This window comes from Panthera tigris, chromosome A2, assembly GCF_018350195.1.
Source record: "Panthera tigris isolate Pti1 chromosome A2, P.tigris_Pti1_mat1.1, whole genome shotgun sequence".
Lineage (NCBI taxonomy): Eukaryota > Metazoa > Chordata > Mammalia > Carnivora > Felidae > Panthera > Panthera tigris.
The window spans coordinates 121,792,782-121,810,616 of NC_056661.1; the positions used below are offsets into that span (position 1 = coordinate 121,792,782).

At 40.0% G+C, this 17,835-nt stretch overlaps 1 protein-coding gene across 7 annotated transcripts in view; it reads right to left on the reverse strand.

The window, feature by feature from the left end:
* Nucleotides 1-382: 382 nt before the first annotated feature.
* The window catches only part of PDE1C (phosphodiesterase 1C), a 292,772-nt gene continuing 275,319 nt past the window's right edge, over nt 383-17,835 (reverse strand). For 6 of the 7 annotated variants that reach the window (XM_007090530.3, XM_042969425.1, XM_042969431.1 and 3 more), the window contains one exon: nt 383-1,655. In XM_007090530.3, coding sequence (XP_007090592.1) covers nt 1,486-1,655 — 170 coding nt within the window. In that variant the 3' untranslated portion in view covers nt 383-1,485. Of the gene's footprint in view, nt 1,656-12,527; nt 12,589-17,835 lie in introns of all 7 variants that reach the window. The other variant, XM_015541267.2, reaches the window with a different exon arrangement.

Consider the following 17,835-nt stretch of genomic DNA (forward strand, 5'->3'; position numbering starts at 1 on the left):
GACCAAGCAGGGAGTTAAGAATTACAATTGCTTTCCTAACAAAAAGTCACAGTGATTTTTCTTTTTTGTATAGTAATTAAATTTCCCTGAAACACCATCGTAAACCATGTTATAAATAAATTACTCACTAGCATGATGGGCACTAAACTCTGGAGCTGGCTCAACTTGCATAACTGTGGTTTACTACAAGTGAACTGTGGTGAAAGAGAGAAGAGAACACTAAACCGTTTGCAGTCAGACTCCAAAGGCTAGACTCCAGACTCCAGACTCCAGACTCCACAGCTTCTTCTTTGCAGGGGTGCCTGGGAGTTTGTTTTTTCTTTTTCTTTTTCTTTTTCTTTTCTTTCTTTCTTTTTTTTTTTTTTTTTTTTTGGATGTGGAATGCTTGTAATTACATCTGTTCTGTTCCTATTACTCACTGAGTTCAGCAATAACAATCCACACCTACATTACCCTCAATGTTCACCACAAAAGGCAGAGTGGGTATTATGAGTCCCACTTTCTAGTTAAGTAAACTGAGGCTTTTAAAGATTATGCCGTTAGACCAAGGCATGCAACTAGTTATAGACGGGACAGGACTGGAGATCAGAACTGCCTGACAACAAACCTAAAGTTTTCCACTGCACCAGACCATTTCTAAAGGGATCAAAAGCTATTTCTGGCCTTGAAAGATTCCTTCCCAGTTTGTGTGATTTTAGTCCCAAAGTAAAAACTCTAGGAGAGATTCAGAAGAGCTAAAAATGCCGCAATGGAGAGAGGTGAGTTATTGACTTCCATTCCTCCAAGAGCTAAGAGCAACTGAGATCCCAAAGGGCTCAGCTATATGGTCTGCCGGGAAGATTATCCGAAATTTAACTTAAAGGTATCTCCAACTTTATGGAGAAAAATCTGCAAATTAGGGATTTAAATTAGGTTCAGCAATTTACATCCTCCTGCCCCAGGACCACAAGACTTCTCCTGGGGTAGATCTCAAACCTGGAGTCTCTGAGGCATGGGCATCTCATTGATTTCTAGAATTGTCAACTGTAAGTGAAAGTAACAAATTAGAAGTACAGCCAAAATGTATCTCCTGCAAACTCTCAAATATTGAGAATTGGTTATTAAACCAATATTCTTACTGGGGCAAGTCAACTTCTAGGGATGAAAGAAGTGTCAGTGGGAGGGATTCCATGTTTTCTAAAGAGGTGGCATTATTTTAATTTGGGTTCTATTTAGACTTTGAAAGATCTATACAAATATAAGCCACATGAGACTAACCTCTTACTCCTGGAGTCTCCACTGACTCCCAAATCCAGTAACGGTTGGGTCCATAACAGAACAAAGGGGAAAATCACATACAGGCTTCACTTTGCCTTGGTGGAGTCAACCACGAAAGCACCAGCCCCCAAGGCTTCCAACGGTCTTGGAAGCACATCCCACTGTGGCCGGTGAGTGCTGAGAGGCAGGGGAGTGGGTCTCTCCTTCACTCCCTTTCTTCCCCTTGACCTATTTCCTGTTCCAGTTATGTGAGATATTCTGAATCTTTTTCATTTTGATCCTCTGATCCAGCATCTTGTACCTCGCAGGATGCTCGTCAGTTTTCTTTGGGACCGAAGGTGCGTAGGAGCTAGACGCATAGGCAGGGCGTTTAAAATGACGTAGAGGAGGCTTGATGACTGGAGGCCATGCAAAGGAAGACAGACAACCATTAGCCTCACCAATGACACGGCACAACCTAACTACTGTGGGCAACTTGCTCTCCCCTAGACCTGTCTGTTCTCTGTAAAACCAGGAAACAAACAAGTTGGATCCTCACTGGGAATCTTACTGCAGGTAGATGAATAAATAACATTATCACCCTCGTCATTTACTTAAAATAAATAAAGAGATAGACAATGGGAGCAAGGAGGCCAGAGATAGACAATGTACACAACCTAGAGATAGACAATGAGGATCCCAGAATACAAAGCTTCTCTGACAACGAACGAATGGAGTTCAGGAAGTGAGTGGGAGCAGTGGTATCACTTTGGGGAACAGCAAAGTAAACACAGGTGAGCAGAGTCATACCATGATTCAGCATTTAGCACTGTGTGTAAGCTTCCAGGCTTGCAAAGTGGCAAACAATCTCGAAGCGCTAATAAAAAGTACATCACCGGGAAAATATTTGCCAAACACACACAGAAAGGTCTAGTGTCCAAAATGTTTTTTGAAAACTCTTAAAATCCAGCAAAAGGAAATAAACAACCCACTTTACCTCGGAGCAAAAGATCTGAACTGACTCCTCACCGAGGAAAATATGCATATAGCAAAAAAGGCACAGGAAAAGAGGCTCAACAATTTATGCCATTAGGGAATCGCACATTACAAGAGCAATGATATACACCACACACCTATTAGGATGGGCAAAATCCAAAACAAAACTGATGACACTGCTGGCGAGGATACAAAGTGTCAGAGCCACTTCGGAAGACAGTTTGACAGCTTCTTACGAAGCTAGACATAGTTTTACCGCACGATCCAGACATTCTGCTCCTGGGTATTTACCCCACTGATTTGAAAACCGGTGTCCACATAAAAACCTGCATATGAATTTTATAGAAGTTTATTCATCATTGCCACAGACTGTAAGCCAAGAACTCTTTCAACTGGCTGTCCATGTTGTAGACCATCTACACGACGGGATATTATTCAGTGATGAAAAGAAATGAGCAGTCAAGACACATAAAGACATAAAGTACTAAAGTGATTCCTCCTCCTCTGCTCCCCTGTGCTCTGCCCCCCACCACCCACCCCACCTCTTCCCTGTCTCGGTCCCACTGGAGAGCACTCTGTGATACCATGTAAAAGTGAATAAAGGTAAAACCAGGTTAAATGATAATCACAAACAGATGAGATAGAACAATCAGGTAAAAGGTATGAAGGACAGAGCAGGTGCTGAGCCATTTCCTCAAACACTAGTTCTCAGTGAGGCGATTGTACTAACATGTAAAAGGCCAGCAAAGAAAGGTAATACACAGTTGTGTCAGCGTGGAGGGCTAAGATTAGGGGACAGATCTACCAAACAAGAGGTTACCTTTGTGAAAACCAGTTTCACATACCTCTTCCAATATGATCATGCAAAAGATCAGAACTTAAACATACAACTTAAATATACCATCATAGGGGTTAGTGAACTTCCGGTACATTCTTAAAATATACTACTGTGATACTATGGAAAAGGGATATAGATGTCTATTAATAAAAATAGAGGTTCATGTAATACTGTTAAATCAAAAAAGCAGTAAACAGAATCTAATCTCATCGCTATAAAAACATATCAATATGCGCATAGGAAAATCCCAAAGAACATACATTTAAATCATAGCAGTGATTACCTCCAAGTAGTATAAACATGGCTGTTGTTTTTTGGATGTGTACATTTTCTAATTTTTCTATGATGATCAGGTTTTGGTGACGTAACTTTTGAAAAATAAACATGCTATTAAAAATTCCTTCCATAGAATCATACATCAGAGTTATTCTACAAAATCATACGTAATAAAAAGCCAGAAAAACGGGGGTGACTCTGGGATTTAATATTATAGACATCTCAGAGAGCTCATAGCTGAGTATACTTTTCACAGTCTATAGACTAATATTCATTCACTGATGTCTTAGAGCACTTATGTGTTGCTGATAAAACGGTGAACAAAACAGATAGAAATCCCTGCCCTCATGGGACTTCCATTCTAGTGATCCCTGCTGAAATTTGTGACTTCACTTACAGAAGAGAAACATATTCAGGCATAATAAGGGATGCTATTACTACCATAACACCCACACCAACTTTCCTAAGATGTTTAGCAAATGGTCCTGTAGTGACAGAATAATACATGTGCAGAAGAATCGAGAATTTTTTCAGACTTCACAGTGCTTAATTCTGTTTCTTAGGGTAAACAAGGGATTGCAGCACAAAACACTCTAGGAACAAGTGTAAAAACGACCCCGTTACCCTGGAGAACGGTGTAGAAACAAGAGAGGGTTTCAGATTAAAAGCTGATTGTTGCAAGCGTCTGGGCTAGCTGATTTACTGCTCTTCAAGTCACAATCCCTCTCCATATTCATTCTATTTTCGCTACTCAGCATGAACCCAGCCAAAGTATTATTGAATTTCCCACTTCTCAGCAGGAAGAAACATTTACCGTTTGCTGGAATTCTTTTTGTCTGAACAAAAACTCCCCTTGCCACTGGAGTCGCTGCAAATAGAGTTGAACCCGCTGATAGAGATCGGCTCCCCACCAAGACTGTGGAAATACTTATATGCCTGCTGTCACCTTTACTCAAAATGTTGGAAAAAAGAAAAATTCATATAGTGCTGTTTTGTATGCATTGATTGCCTCTCCACTCTGCAGGGAAACATGATTTGATGACAGAGCAAAACAGCAGAGCTAGGGATAAGGGCACCATCTTGAATTTAATGGAGACTTTTGTTCTGGGATGCTCGCCTGGCCTCCAGGGCTCTTTCATTCGTCTCCTGGCTATTCTGGAGATACTGGAGGAGGATCTGATCCTTCCACTTTCAATGACTGCACACATCCCACAGCTGAACCCAATCAGTAGTGTTAAAATCCACCTCTCCTTCCACCAGGGTAGAGAAGAACCAAACTGGGAACAGAATCCCCTCCCCTCCATATGCTTGATTATCAGCAAGTTGGACCTTTTTTCTCTTGGGGACATATTTACAAAGTCGGCTCTCATCTCTTAGAGCAATTTACTTGGAGGAAATGATCTAATTAGCTAATGAAGATTTGACAAAGTCACATTTCTGCACTGAGCCTGAACTTGGGAAAGTCATTATCTATATTACTTTCAAAGGTGCTTAGGAAAAGAAACGTGCATGACAAAAGTTGATCCATCACCATCCTTCATTTCACAATTATGCACAATATTTGTTTTTCATGAAAGCAATGCTCTTTGAGGGGTTTTAATCTGTTTACACCTTATCTTACTCATCAACACCAGGGTTCCCCCGTTGTCTATGATCTTCTCCCCTTCCTCAGCCACCACCAACCTCTCCGTTACACCCTCTCTGTCTCTGTCCCTGTCTCTATCAAGACCATTTTGCTTGGTGGCTACTTTTCTTGTGGTGTGGGAGAAGAGTCTATAGAACTAGTTTTCAGAAAATAGATTCAGACTTAGTCCTACGTCAAAATCATACGGTTGTTAGTTGGATTCAGGCATTGCAATGTGAAAGAGGGCTTTTAAAGCTCTTTAAGATCACAGAGCCTGGAGCCTGCTTCAGAGTCTGTCTCCCTCTCTCTCCACCCCTCCCCTGCTCATGGTCTGTCTCTCTCTGTCTCTCAAAAATAAATAAATGTTAAAAAAATTTTTTAAAGCTCTTTAAGATCATATTAGACTACTGTTTCTCAAAGTATCCTTTAAGAAAGTTGCGAATGTAATAGGTATTGTTAGGGGATTGGGAGGTTCCTTGTCAAATTTAACTGGGTTAAAGGTAAATTACCATCTTCATGGTGCCCCATCTTCTCAGACACCTAAATAACAGGGCTATGTATTAATGAATCCTTAAAAGCAGCCAATAGCATGTAGCTTTCCTGTTTCCTTTTAGGCTAAGGAACTCCCTTTATAGGGTCCTCTCACAGAGTGTTCAGCAGAAAACACTTTCAGAAAAACTGGGCTAATTCATTACCTTGTGGCATCATATCATATGCTATGATGAATCCCGACCTCAGGACACCTTGCTGTTCTGCACTGAGAGCAGGTCAGAGAGAACTGTCACTAGTCCTCACCTGATGTTGGTCCTGCCTAATCTCAAGCTAAATAACAATTTGTGTGAGAATCCGTCTCTGTTCTTCTGATCCACTATGACTTGACTGTGATCTTCTGGAACCACTAACACTGAATCTCTGTTGCAGAGCACTACCTGTGATGGCAGCAACTTGGTCTATTCTTAGCTTCTGAATAAATTCTAATTATTAGCACCTTTTTATTTTATTTTTTGATGTTTATTTGAAAGAGAGAGAGAGAGAGCATGAGTCAGGGAGCGGCAGAGAGAGAGGGAGAGAGAGAGAATCCCAAGCAGGCTCCATGCCGCCAGCACAGAGCCTGACTCGGAGCTCAATCCCAGGAACCACGAGATCATGATCTGAGCCAAGACCAAGAGTTGGATGCCCAACCAACTGAGCCACCCAGGCACCTTTTTATATATATATAATATATATTATATATATATTTAATATATATATATTTAATATATATTATATATATTTAATATATATTATATATATATTTAATATATATATATTTAATATATATTATATATATATTTAATATATATTATATATATTATTTTATATATATAAAAATATTAGCACCTTTTAAAAATAAGAAGTGTTATACATGTATTTTCTGCTCTTTCAAAGAGAATGCCACGATAAGACCTTTGGAAAAAAATATTTCCATTATACACCTTTTCTATCTGCATTCACACACACACACACACACACACACACACATCCCACATACACTAAACTAACAAGATAAAAAAATCACTTGCTGCCTCTGGAATATTGGTTTACGTGAAGAATAAAAATCCCACTTCCATACATTCCATTTCTAAAATCAGTGTCTACTTGTGGTATCTGCCTGAAAGCTGATGGAAAGTCCTTATGAAAATTACAAAAATCCTTCACAAGTTTTGAATTGCAAGGGATTCGAATGCTAACATCAGCTCCACTGAAGACGGAATGATAAAAGAACCTGAGCTTGTGATTTTCATTTCAGGCTTCACCATGGTAAAATAGTTATAATATCTGACATATATTGTGTACTAGGCACGATGCTAAGAATTTAACGAGAATTAGCCTTTAATCTACTCTACAACCCTATGAAGCAAGCACCGTTACCACCCTCTTTTTGGGTGAGAAAACTGGAGCTTAGAGAACTTAAGCAACTTGCCAAAGCCTACACAACATGGCATGCAGGGAGCCTGGATTCTGGATTCACCTTCAAGCAGCTCAGCTTCAGAGCCTTAGTCCAATGTTTACGATAACCTTGGGCCAAAGTTCAGAGTAAGTTTTAGTAACTACCATAATAAGTTGAAAGAGTCAAAACTGTATCTCATTTGCACTATCAATATTTGAGTATATAATCTGTATAATATATGGGATTCTTGAATACCTTGTTAGCAGCTATAGTTACACTTCCCCAAAAGCAAAAGCCAATCATCCCCCCCTTAATATAATTTGTGGTGATAACTTGGGAAGGAATTATATAAAGGTCTTAGCTAACAGATCTCTTAGATAACTGCTTTTGTCTCTTCCTTCACTTATGCCAGGTTGGAACGTTAACAGGAATTCCAAAAGTCTCAGCCCCTATCGATGAGCAACCAAGCTAGGTTGAGCTCCAGGTGGTTCTCACCCTGGCTGCATATGAGAACCACCATGGGAGATTTAAAACATCCACATGCTCAGCTCATACCCCAGATCAACTAAAGTAGAATCTATGGGGGGTTAGTCTGAGACTTCAAGAGTTTTTAAAGCTCTTCAGATAATTCCACTGTGCCAGAGTTTGAGAACTACTGTTTTGGTCTCTCCAAATGTCTCCTTCCCTATCTTCACAAAAGAAACAATAGTAATAACATTTTGCACACTGGAAGTGTTCTGTAAACTGTAGAGAGCCAGCTAATGTTGCTGCTATATTTTGATCATAACATCCTGCCTTGCTAGGGAGGAGTATTTTATGCATCTATTAAGGTTGCTTGTGGCCTTCAGAATTATGCTTTGTCTCTCTCTCTCTCTCTCTCTCTCTCTCTCTCTCTGTCTCTCTCTCCTGTCCACTACGTTTTGTTCTTCTGTTGGGTCTACCATGAAGACAAAAGCTCTGAGAAATGAAAAGGTATTTTTGTTGTTGTCGGAGAAAGCAACTTCGTGATGCTATCATTTGAGAACTCTAAGAAGACCCACACCAAGAAGAACCAACCCTGAGATTAGCCATTATTTTCTAAATAAATCTAACACTTGGAAAAGCAAAGAATAAGAGCAAAGAGGACATTCCTGATGTCTGACTGAAGGATAAGATAAGAGTGAGAGCTTGCCAGGCAGAGATTAATTTTAAAGCCTGCCTCTACCACTCCTGTTTTTTTCTTGGGCAAGTCACTTTTCCTGTAAACTCCAAGTAAGTTCCACATTTCTCGTCTCCAGCCCAAGCGTAACAGTTGCCTACTTCACAGGGCTTCTGGGAGGACTCAGCCAGACTGGGCATATAAAGGACTTACTATGGCGTCTGCAATAAAAAATGCCTTTGGTTCTTTATTGTTATCATTGTAGTGATAGTGATCATGTCCAAGGGTAACTCCTGGTGGATAAAGTGGGACTAAAACCCTGAACAGACAGAATGCCAAGAAGACTTCCATGGTGGGCACTGCCATTCCCTGTAGGACTGATCTTGGGCTGATAGTTATAGTGTTGTTCGGTTTGAGATAATCTGCCCTTTTGAGATAATCTGCCTGATGTTAGTTTATGCCTCTGGATTTGTATTCTCTCTGGACACTTTCTATCTTCTTTTCGGGGCATCTTTTCAGATTATCTGGAATTCCAAACCTGGTTTATGTCTGATTCTGATCAAGTCAGCCATATCAGCTAATTTGGCATGAATCAGTTGCATTTTGAAGGTGAGCCCAGGAGAAAACATAAAATCAGCCAAAAGACTCTTCTCTATGTTAGCATCAGCTCCATGAAGGGCTGAATCAAGCAGGATTCTTCCTATTCCCAAGGCAGAAACACACCCTTTAAAACTCTAGCAGTTCGGCTGGACTGGCTTTCAAAGGTGGTCTTTTCCTTAAAGGGCAAGTGGAAGATATTAACTGGCTTCAGCAGTAAAACAGGCTGGCTTCTTGTTCATTATCTAGGCTTCCCATGAGACGTTTTAAAAAATGAAAGCGAAATAAAACAACCTTTTACAAACTCGAGGCTTGGCTGCTTAAGGAGACCCAGTAGCATGGTCTCCGTCTTCTGTACTGTTCGGTGTTTGCACACGCATTATCGCAGCTGCCCTCATCCTTGGAAGGGGCCAGATTCAGTTCTGTCTCTACCGCGTATGACTCGGGCACATGGCTTCAGTGCCCCACATTAGATGTAGTGTTTCTAAGGTGATGATCTACTCTAAAACTCCTCAAGGTGTGTTTTATATTAAAACTAAGATAATGAAACCCATTACCTACATTTTAAGAGTCTGGCTCTCCAAGGACTTTACCTCAAGAAACTGAGAATGCTAAATAATCCACTGGTTCCCTGTTTTCACCTCACAGAGTAAAGATCACAGAAACAGGAAGCCTGCCTCTGAGAAGCTATCCAGAAGGAGCTGAGGTGACACTGCATGAACCAAACCTCTACCTAGCATCAAATGATGACCCAACTAGCATTTTCAGGTAGGTCCCCAGAGGAACGTATGTCCATAGAGAAAAGATAACCCGCCTGGTTTTGTTGCCCTTCATCCAACTTGAAGTTGTTTGCTTCCACCTGCGGTTCTCCACCCTGGCTGCACATCAGATTGCCTGGAGAGCTTTAAAATTTACTGATGATGGGGCGCCTGGGTGGCTCGGTCGGTTAAGCGTCTGACTTTGGCTCAGGTCATGATCTCACGGTCCGTGGGTTCGAGCCCCGCGTCGGGCTCTGTGCTGACAGCTCAGAGCCTGGAGCCTGCTTCGGATTCTGTGTCTCCCTCTCTCTCTGCCCCTCCCCTGTTCATGCTCTGTCTCTCTCGGTCTCAAAAATAAATAAACGTTAAAAAAAAAATTTACTGATGCCCAAGCTCTACTCTCAAAAGTCTCTGAAACGATCTATTATTTTAAGTTGGAGCCCAAACATCAGGATGTTTGTCACGTCCAGTGATTCTAACGTGTAGCCAGGTTGAGAAACACTGGCTTAGGTGCCAAGTTCGTTTTGAGAATAAGTCAGTTTATACTTAGGTATTAAGGAATATCTGGGGCAGCTGGCAGGATCTGGTCATTGCATGCAGGAGTTTCCAACCCTTGGCCATCTGCTAAAATCTGTGACAAGAATCGAACCCTTGAAAACCTACTTTGGAGGGAGGTGGTGTGGTATTACAAGAGAAGCATGGGTTTGGGACAGCACCTAACTGGGTTAAGCTATTACTAGCTGTAAGATTCTAAGGAGATGAACTATTCTGGGACTCAGGTATTTTTGTTTTGTTTTGTTTTCTGCTTTTCTGTAAAATGGGAAGAATAGTAACTACCTTGCATGGTGCCATAAGGATTTTAACGGGGGTGTAAATGAGAACGTATATACAGTACTTTGCAAGCTTGAAGACTCCCAGTATGTTGTATATATTTGATATGTGGCTACCATTATTATTACAGAGCATAGGGGATGAATGGTCATCACTGAGGGCCTTTTCACGGCGCCCTCCCTGATGGATTTCTTATGATAGTGTAGAAAAGTCATATAATTCCCCACACAACTAGATGCTACTACATCAAAGACCTTACCAAACAATGAAGAGATTAATTTAATTTATTTATGAACATTTGGCAGAGAACACACCATTCTGATTCAAAAAAGACTAATTATCTAAAAAGTGCATATATATATATATATATATATATATATATATACACGTATATATGGAAATCTGTATCAGCTACCTGAGGGAACCACTTTGCTGAAACTAAGTGCCATTCTAACCAAAGCAAAAGCATCTAGCCCACATTCTAAACTACTTATACAATGTACAGATATGGATGTTTGTGCAATCACTTTGGGCAACACCTAACCATGAGTGTGAAGGGGTGCTGGAAATCCTGGCTGGGATGGGAAGTGTGGTTTAGACAACCAACCATGATGGAAGAAGTTTCAGTCACTGATTTCTAATCTTGATGTAATTAGGAAAATCACAAGGGCACTTTTGATTCTTAAGACTCTGCATTTATTATGCTGAGGCATAATAATTCTTCAAGTCACCTTCATTGGAAGCCATTCTTAAACCACTGATGCCCTGGTCTTTTAGATGCTTCTTTATGCTTTATCCTGCAGATCATTAATCCTGGCTACAAACCTCATGGGGACAGGGACAAGGTGTTATGCACACTTGCATCCCCAGAACCTAATCACAGAACTGGTAACAGTTGGTGCTAAGAAATACTTAACAAATGAGTAAGCTACTCTGCATCACACTCAGTAACTTTCATAAATCTCCCATTTACTAAAGAATAAATGAATCATTTAGAAAACACATCAGCTGGCAAAGGTGATTGGAATCTACAGACCTTGATAGGTCCCCCTTGCTTCAACAACGTTTGATGTCTAGATTTGCTGCCCATATTTGTTCCAAGAAGGGTGACAGCAAGTTCCTTCATCCTGAAGTCTCAAGTCTGAAGCCCGAACACGTTTGCTTTACACAAATGCTACAACCTCAGCTCATTTCTACACTAGAGTATGGAGAGGCACTGAGGCATGGTTTTCAAACCCCTCTCCCTCTAACAAAGAGCTAAAAGAGGAGGACCAGTTAAGTAAGGCCTGAAGACAAGCTCTCTTCTTATTCAAACAATGGCTGGTTATTAAATGCACTGCAACCTGAGGATTTAATGATCAATGGTTTCATTTAATAACATTATTTCAATTAATAAAAAAAAATAAGGAAGTCCTCCCTCAAGGAGGGATCACCTTCAATTTAGTTATTTGTTTTCATTTTGTTGGCCCCAGCAGGCCCAATGTATGTGAGCCATGCTGTTTTAAAGGAGAAAAATATTTTGGAGAAAAGCCAAGTATTTTTCCTGAGTTTTTTTTTTTTTCCCATCAATGTGTATGGTTTTCCACATGCACATATGAAATGGGAAGTGTAAGGCTCAGTCAGTAACTCTGCCCTTTGTTCATACCAACAAGGACCTATGCCTGGAGAAGACTGCAAAGCTAAATTTCACCAGGGGTCTGGAGCTCCGAAGTACTAAATCAAAATATAACTCGTGAGCTTTGATTTACACCAGTGTAAGAATGACAACTTCCATCCCTCAAACTGAACTCAACATAAAAGAATTACGAAAGAGCACTCACTGGAATCTTCACTCAAAACACAGGGCAGGGTCCCTCCACACTCATAGCTGGGTAATTGACCTAATCCCCAGACAGAGCACAAGTGTGCAAGAAAGGCGGTTACAGTGTGGACTATTTGACGTCTGTCTTTACCCACTAGCAATGAAACTCAAGCAAAAAGCATAGGCTTGTCTTGCTCGCTGCCTGCTAACTTTCAGCAAGCTACTTATCCAATTATGCCTCAGTTTCCTGATTTGTGAAATGGAGATAACATTACCAGGATCAAGTGAGGTAATACATGTTAAGAATCTAACATTGTCCCTGATATTTAATAGATGTGCAATACCTACCAAAGTATTTATTGTTAAAAACCTGTGTTAGGGAGATCAGAAGTTATTTTTTGAAGTTCATCACTCAATAACTTATAATACACATAATGTTTCGTCCTGGTTAAAAAAAAAAAAAAAAAAAAAAAAGCATAAACTTCCTAAAATGTCTTCAGACCTCAGAGCTGGTCAGGTCTCTTCTGAGGAATCCTCCGGATGGACGTTTTATCCGTAGTCCCCTAGAATAGGACACAGACAAGGTCACTGCAAGCCAGCTGGCATCTCAACACACACGCTCTTTCTACGTCAGACACAGAGATTAGAAGCTGAGCTGTGTCTATTGCCAACACTACTGTGCATGCAGCAGCTGCACACACAAAGAAGCAATCAGCTGTCTGCACCAGCAAATGGTGACAGGACTGTACCTTTCCATCTAGGGACCACTTCAGGAGAGTGATGGGACTGAGGCGCCCTGGGGAATCTGCTCAGAAGCAAGTCACTGACTAATCTTCATCATCAGCAGTCATGACTTTAAGTAGTGGTGAAGCTCCGGGCCACTCCTCCAGTGAGAGGCAACGTCTCCTCAGCTCTCCATCATTTACAGCCCACCGTGGAGCTTGACTGGGTTCACAAACCCCATGGGGCACAGTGGAAGTTGGCTCTAGAAAAAAATCGGCTGCAGGTGCTATTACTTTATGACACAGGAGTCACTTTGCGATAGATGTGCCAAGAATCAAGGTGATGTCCCCAGAAGCGTTTCCGGGTGCTGGAGTTTTAGGAGGACTCCTTTGATAACTTTGGAAACCACACAAGCAGTTCCTTAATGAGTTGTTCTCTGGTGGCTTCTGGATTGAAGCATGGTACCAGCAGAACTTTCTTCATATCTGAATCCTCGTACCTCCCCCAGTATGTTAGAAAGAGAAAACATCAAATTTCTCTGCAATATATCTAAAATCAAGTTTTACATGGATGAAACCAAACAAAACAGTCTTGGAAGACAACCATAGATTTTTCACTTAAATTCTTTAATATGTAATACTTTGAGCAGACAGAAAAGTATAGATAAAGGTATCAAATTCCCATGTATTCTCAATACAATTTAATCAAATGTTAACATTTTGCATATCAGTTCAAAAATGTATTCACTTTTTAAAGTTTATTTATTTATTTTGAGAGAGAGAGAGAGAGAGAGAGAGAGTGAGGGCGATGGGCAGAAAGAGGGGGAGAGATAGAATCCCAAGCAGGCTCTGTTCTGCCAACACAGAGCCCAATGTGGGGCTTGATCTACCGAACGATGAGATCATGACCTGTGCCGAAATCAAGAGTCAGACACTTAACAGACTGAGCCACCCAGGCGCCTCGGTTCAAAAATTTATTTAAAGAGATTAAATATCACAAATAGGGTTGAAGTACCTAGTACACTGTTCCATGATACTTCTCTCCCCCAACCCCCCGCCACATGCAAAAAGCATCATATAGAATTGGGTATTCATTAGCCCTCTGCATATGTTCACTCAATTATTGAATTTGTGTGCATCTATTAAATATCTAACATTTTGGCTTGTTTTAAAAGATAATATACATTGTATTAGATGGTATATATCTTGTTGCAACTTGCTTTTCTTGTTCAATATTATGTTAAGCATTGTTTGTAACAGCAAAAAATGGAAAAAAAAACCCATCAATAGGAGAATAATTAAATATCTTGTGGCTCATTTATATAATGGACTGCTATACGAATGTTAAAATGGATCATTTTCTTTTGTCATATGTTGTCAAACTTTCTGTGGGTTTTTTTAAAGGTGTGCACTTAAAAGCAGGATAGAGCTGGATTTTGTTTTCCTTATCTAATCAGATAATCTCTTAAACCATTCGCAATTATTGTTATTACTGATATTTTTGGACTTGATTCTACTACCTAATTTTGGTTTTGTTTTGAATTTGATTCTACTATCTAATTTTGTAATCATTCTTTATTCCTTGCTTCCTTTTCTTCTGCCTCCTATTAAGTTGATACGTTTTTATATTCCCCTTTTTTGTTATTGTTCAGTTCCCAATTTAGATGTTACAGGCTATATCTCCACTATTTTACTAATGATACTTTGTGTTGAAAAGTTACAAAATTACAACGTTCTGCCCAAAGACAAAATAGGTATTAGCAGTCCTTAGCTTTCTACTGAACAAACCTCCTTTCATCCATAGATTCTGTTTCTCATTTTAATACAAAAATTGGACATTATTTTTAGGGTCACTAGTTACTCAGATTTACCAATATGTTTTATTTCCCTGTGCATACACCATTTATTCTTGTATCTCACACCTGCTTTGGGTTTGTTTTTCTTCTTATTGAAGTATATCCCTTAATCATTCTTTTAATAAAGACTGTGACTGATAAATCATGTCACTGTATATCTGAAATTTTTTTTACTTTGCCTTCACTCATAACTAATAGTTGAGCTATTTTAGCTATAGTATATTGGTTTATTTTCCCACAACACATGGTAGATACATTTTCATTGTCCTCTGGCATCTACCATTATGAACGCAAATTTTGCTGCTAGTTGGTTGTCATTTTATTATAGGCAAAATGCTTGCAGCCTCCTTGAATATAACCAGCTTTTCATAGCATTTAAGATTTTCTATTCTTGAGGCAATTTTGGGCAATCTCACACAATATTTTTAGATATGCATTTGGTTTTATTTAGGTATGGCAACTGAGGTGCATTTTCCACCTACGTTGAATCTCTCAAACCATTTAACTATCTTCCATGCTCTTTCATTTTTTGTTGAGATATAATTCATATACCATAAAATTCATCATTCAAAGGGTATAGTTCAGTTAGCATATTCACAAGGCTGTGCAGTCATCATCAGCATCTAATTCCAAAACATTTCCATCACTACTAACAGAAATCCCATATTCATGAGAATTCACTCCCCATTTTTCTCTCTCCCCAAGTTTCTAGCAATCCCTAATCTCCTTTCTCTTTCTACAGATAAGCCTATTCTGGATATTTCACACAAACAGAATCATATAATGTGTAGCCTTTTGTCTTCTGGCATCTACTAGCAATTTCACTTCTTTCCTTCACTTAGCAAAATGTTTCTAAGGTTCATCCATGTTGTAGAATGTATCAATACTTCAATACTTCAGTATGGCCCAATAATAATCTATTATATGGGTATAGCACATTTGTTTTTTAAATTTTTTTAATGTTTATTTATTTTTGAGTGCAAGCAGGGGAGGGGCAGAGAGAGAGGGAGACACAGGATCCGAAGCAGGCTCCAGACTCTGAGATGTCAGCACAGAGCCTGACACGGGGCTCAAACCCACGAACTGTGAGATCATGACCTGAGCCAAAGTTGGACACTTAATCAACTGAGCCACCCAGGCGGCCCAACATTTGTTTCATGTACTCATCACTTGATGAACAGTTAGTTTCTCTCCACTTTTAGCTATTATAAATAATAATGCTATGAATATTTGTGAACAAGTTTTTGTGTACACATAGCTTTTCAGTTCTCTTGGGAATACACCTAGGCGTGGAATTGCTGTGTCATACGGTCACCGTATATTGAACTTTTTGAGAAGCTACCAAGCCGTTTTCCAAAGTGGCTGCACCATTTTACATTCCCACCAGTGATGTAGAAGGCTGGTAATTTCTCCACATCGTCATCAACGCTTGCTATTATTGTCACAATTTTCGTCCATGTTGAGTCGGATCTGACTGTGGTTTTGACCTGCATTTCTCTAATGACTTATGCTGGTGAGCGTCTTCTCATGTTCATCTGTATATCTTTTTTGAAAAAATGCTTCTTTAAATCCTCTGTCCTCTGATTAATTGGGTTATTTATCTTCTTCTTGTTGAGTTGTAAAAATTCTTCGTATATTCTGGATACTGGACCCTGATCAGATATATGATTTTCAAATATGTTCTTCCATTCTATGGATTTTCCTTTCCACTTTCTTAATAGTGTCCTTGAAGCACAAAAGTCTTTGGTTGGAATGAAGCTATATTATCTATTTTTTTCTTTGGGTTTTAGGTGTCATATGTAAGAAACCACTGCCTAATCCAAGGTCATAAGGGTTTATCCCTATATCTCCTTCTAAAAGTCTTACAGTTCATGTTCTTTCACTTTTGATATGGTTCCCTCTCTAAACTGTGTTTGGTATCTGGTCCTAAGGACTAACTTCCAACATTAATTCTCTTTTCATCTGTGTTCCACATTGTTTTTCTTTCTCTTTTTAAATTCCAGTGGCTATAAATTTGTTGGCTTTTTAAAATTTCAGATTCTGAATTGCTTCTTTTGCATATCTCTGTTCTTATTTTTTTTTCTGTACAATTTTATTTTATTGTTTTCAAGGATTATTTTCCCTCTGTTTGGCTTTTTGAGTATCCTTAAACATGGTATTTTACTTTGTTTTACTTTACTTTATTAGAGAAAAATGGGGAGGGGCAAAGGGTGAGAGAGAGAGAGAGAGAGAGAGAGAGAGAGAGAGAGAATCTTAAGCAGGCTCCACACTCAGTGCACAGCCTAACACACGGGGCTCAATCCCAGGACCCTGGGATCATGACCTAAGCCAAAATCAAGAGTCAGATGCTCAACCAACTCAGCCACCCAAGCACCCTTAAACATGATATCTTAAATTGCTTGACACCAAGAGTTTATGGTAGAGGCATTTGAGTCAAGGGAGGCAACATGGTATTCCTGAGGTAGGACAGTCGTGGGCTGGCCATCGTAATGAGTGAGGTGAAGGGTGCCTGCTGGACGTTGCATGGTTAATTATGTCAAATGTTTTGAGAACTCCAGTTCTGACCACTTGGAATTGCCAGAACTCAGAGCCCCCAACGCACAATTTAGGACAGTTCAAACTGCCAAACTGAGGCCAAAGACAAGGTGTCTGCAAAGACAAGGTGACTCATAAGCCTTGGAAAACTAGCAGGCCAGCAATAGGCCCCCAGGACAGCAGGTGGGAACCAGGTCAGCTCTGCATATTATTGTGGATGTCCAGGATGAGGTCAGAGGTGCCATGTGACCCAGGAATGACATAACCTTACAGAGAAAAGCAAACACTATCACAGCACACTGGAGTTGCTTGATTTGGAGTCGTTTCCCCCCTAATGCCTATAGTCCTAACACCACCAAAACTACAAGCAGGAACGAGATGAAAGAGCCTTCCAGAGACAACAGAGAAAGAAAGTTAGTAGAGTTAGTGCAAATCCAAATTTGAAAACGAGTCTTTTTCTGAAGGCAGTTTCTTTCTCTGCAGTCATAAATGAAACTGGACAGTTCTCACTCACACACCCAGCACCCAGTCTTACAGACACTAATGAGCACCCAGTGTGAAAGGCACCGGGATAGAAAAAAACACAGTCCCCACTCTTGGAAAGGCCGCTATCAATGAGTGAAGGCGTTTACAAGCAAATCATTGTAAGTCAGTATTAATTCTACCTAGATGATTTGGAAGGACCACCAAGAGAAAT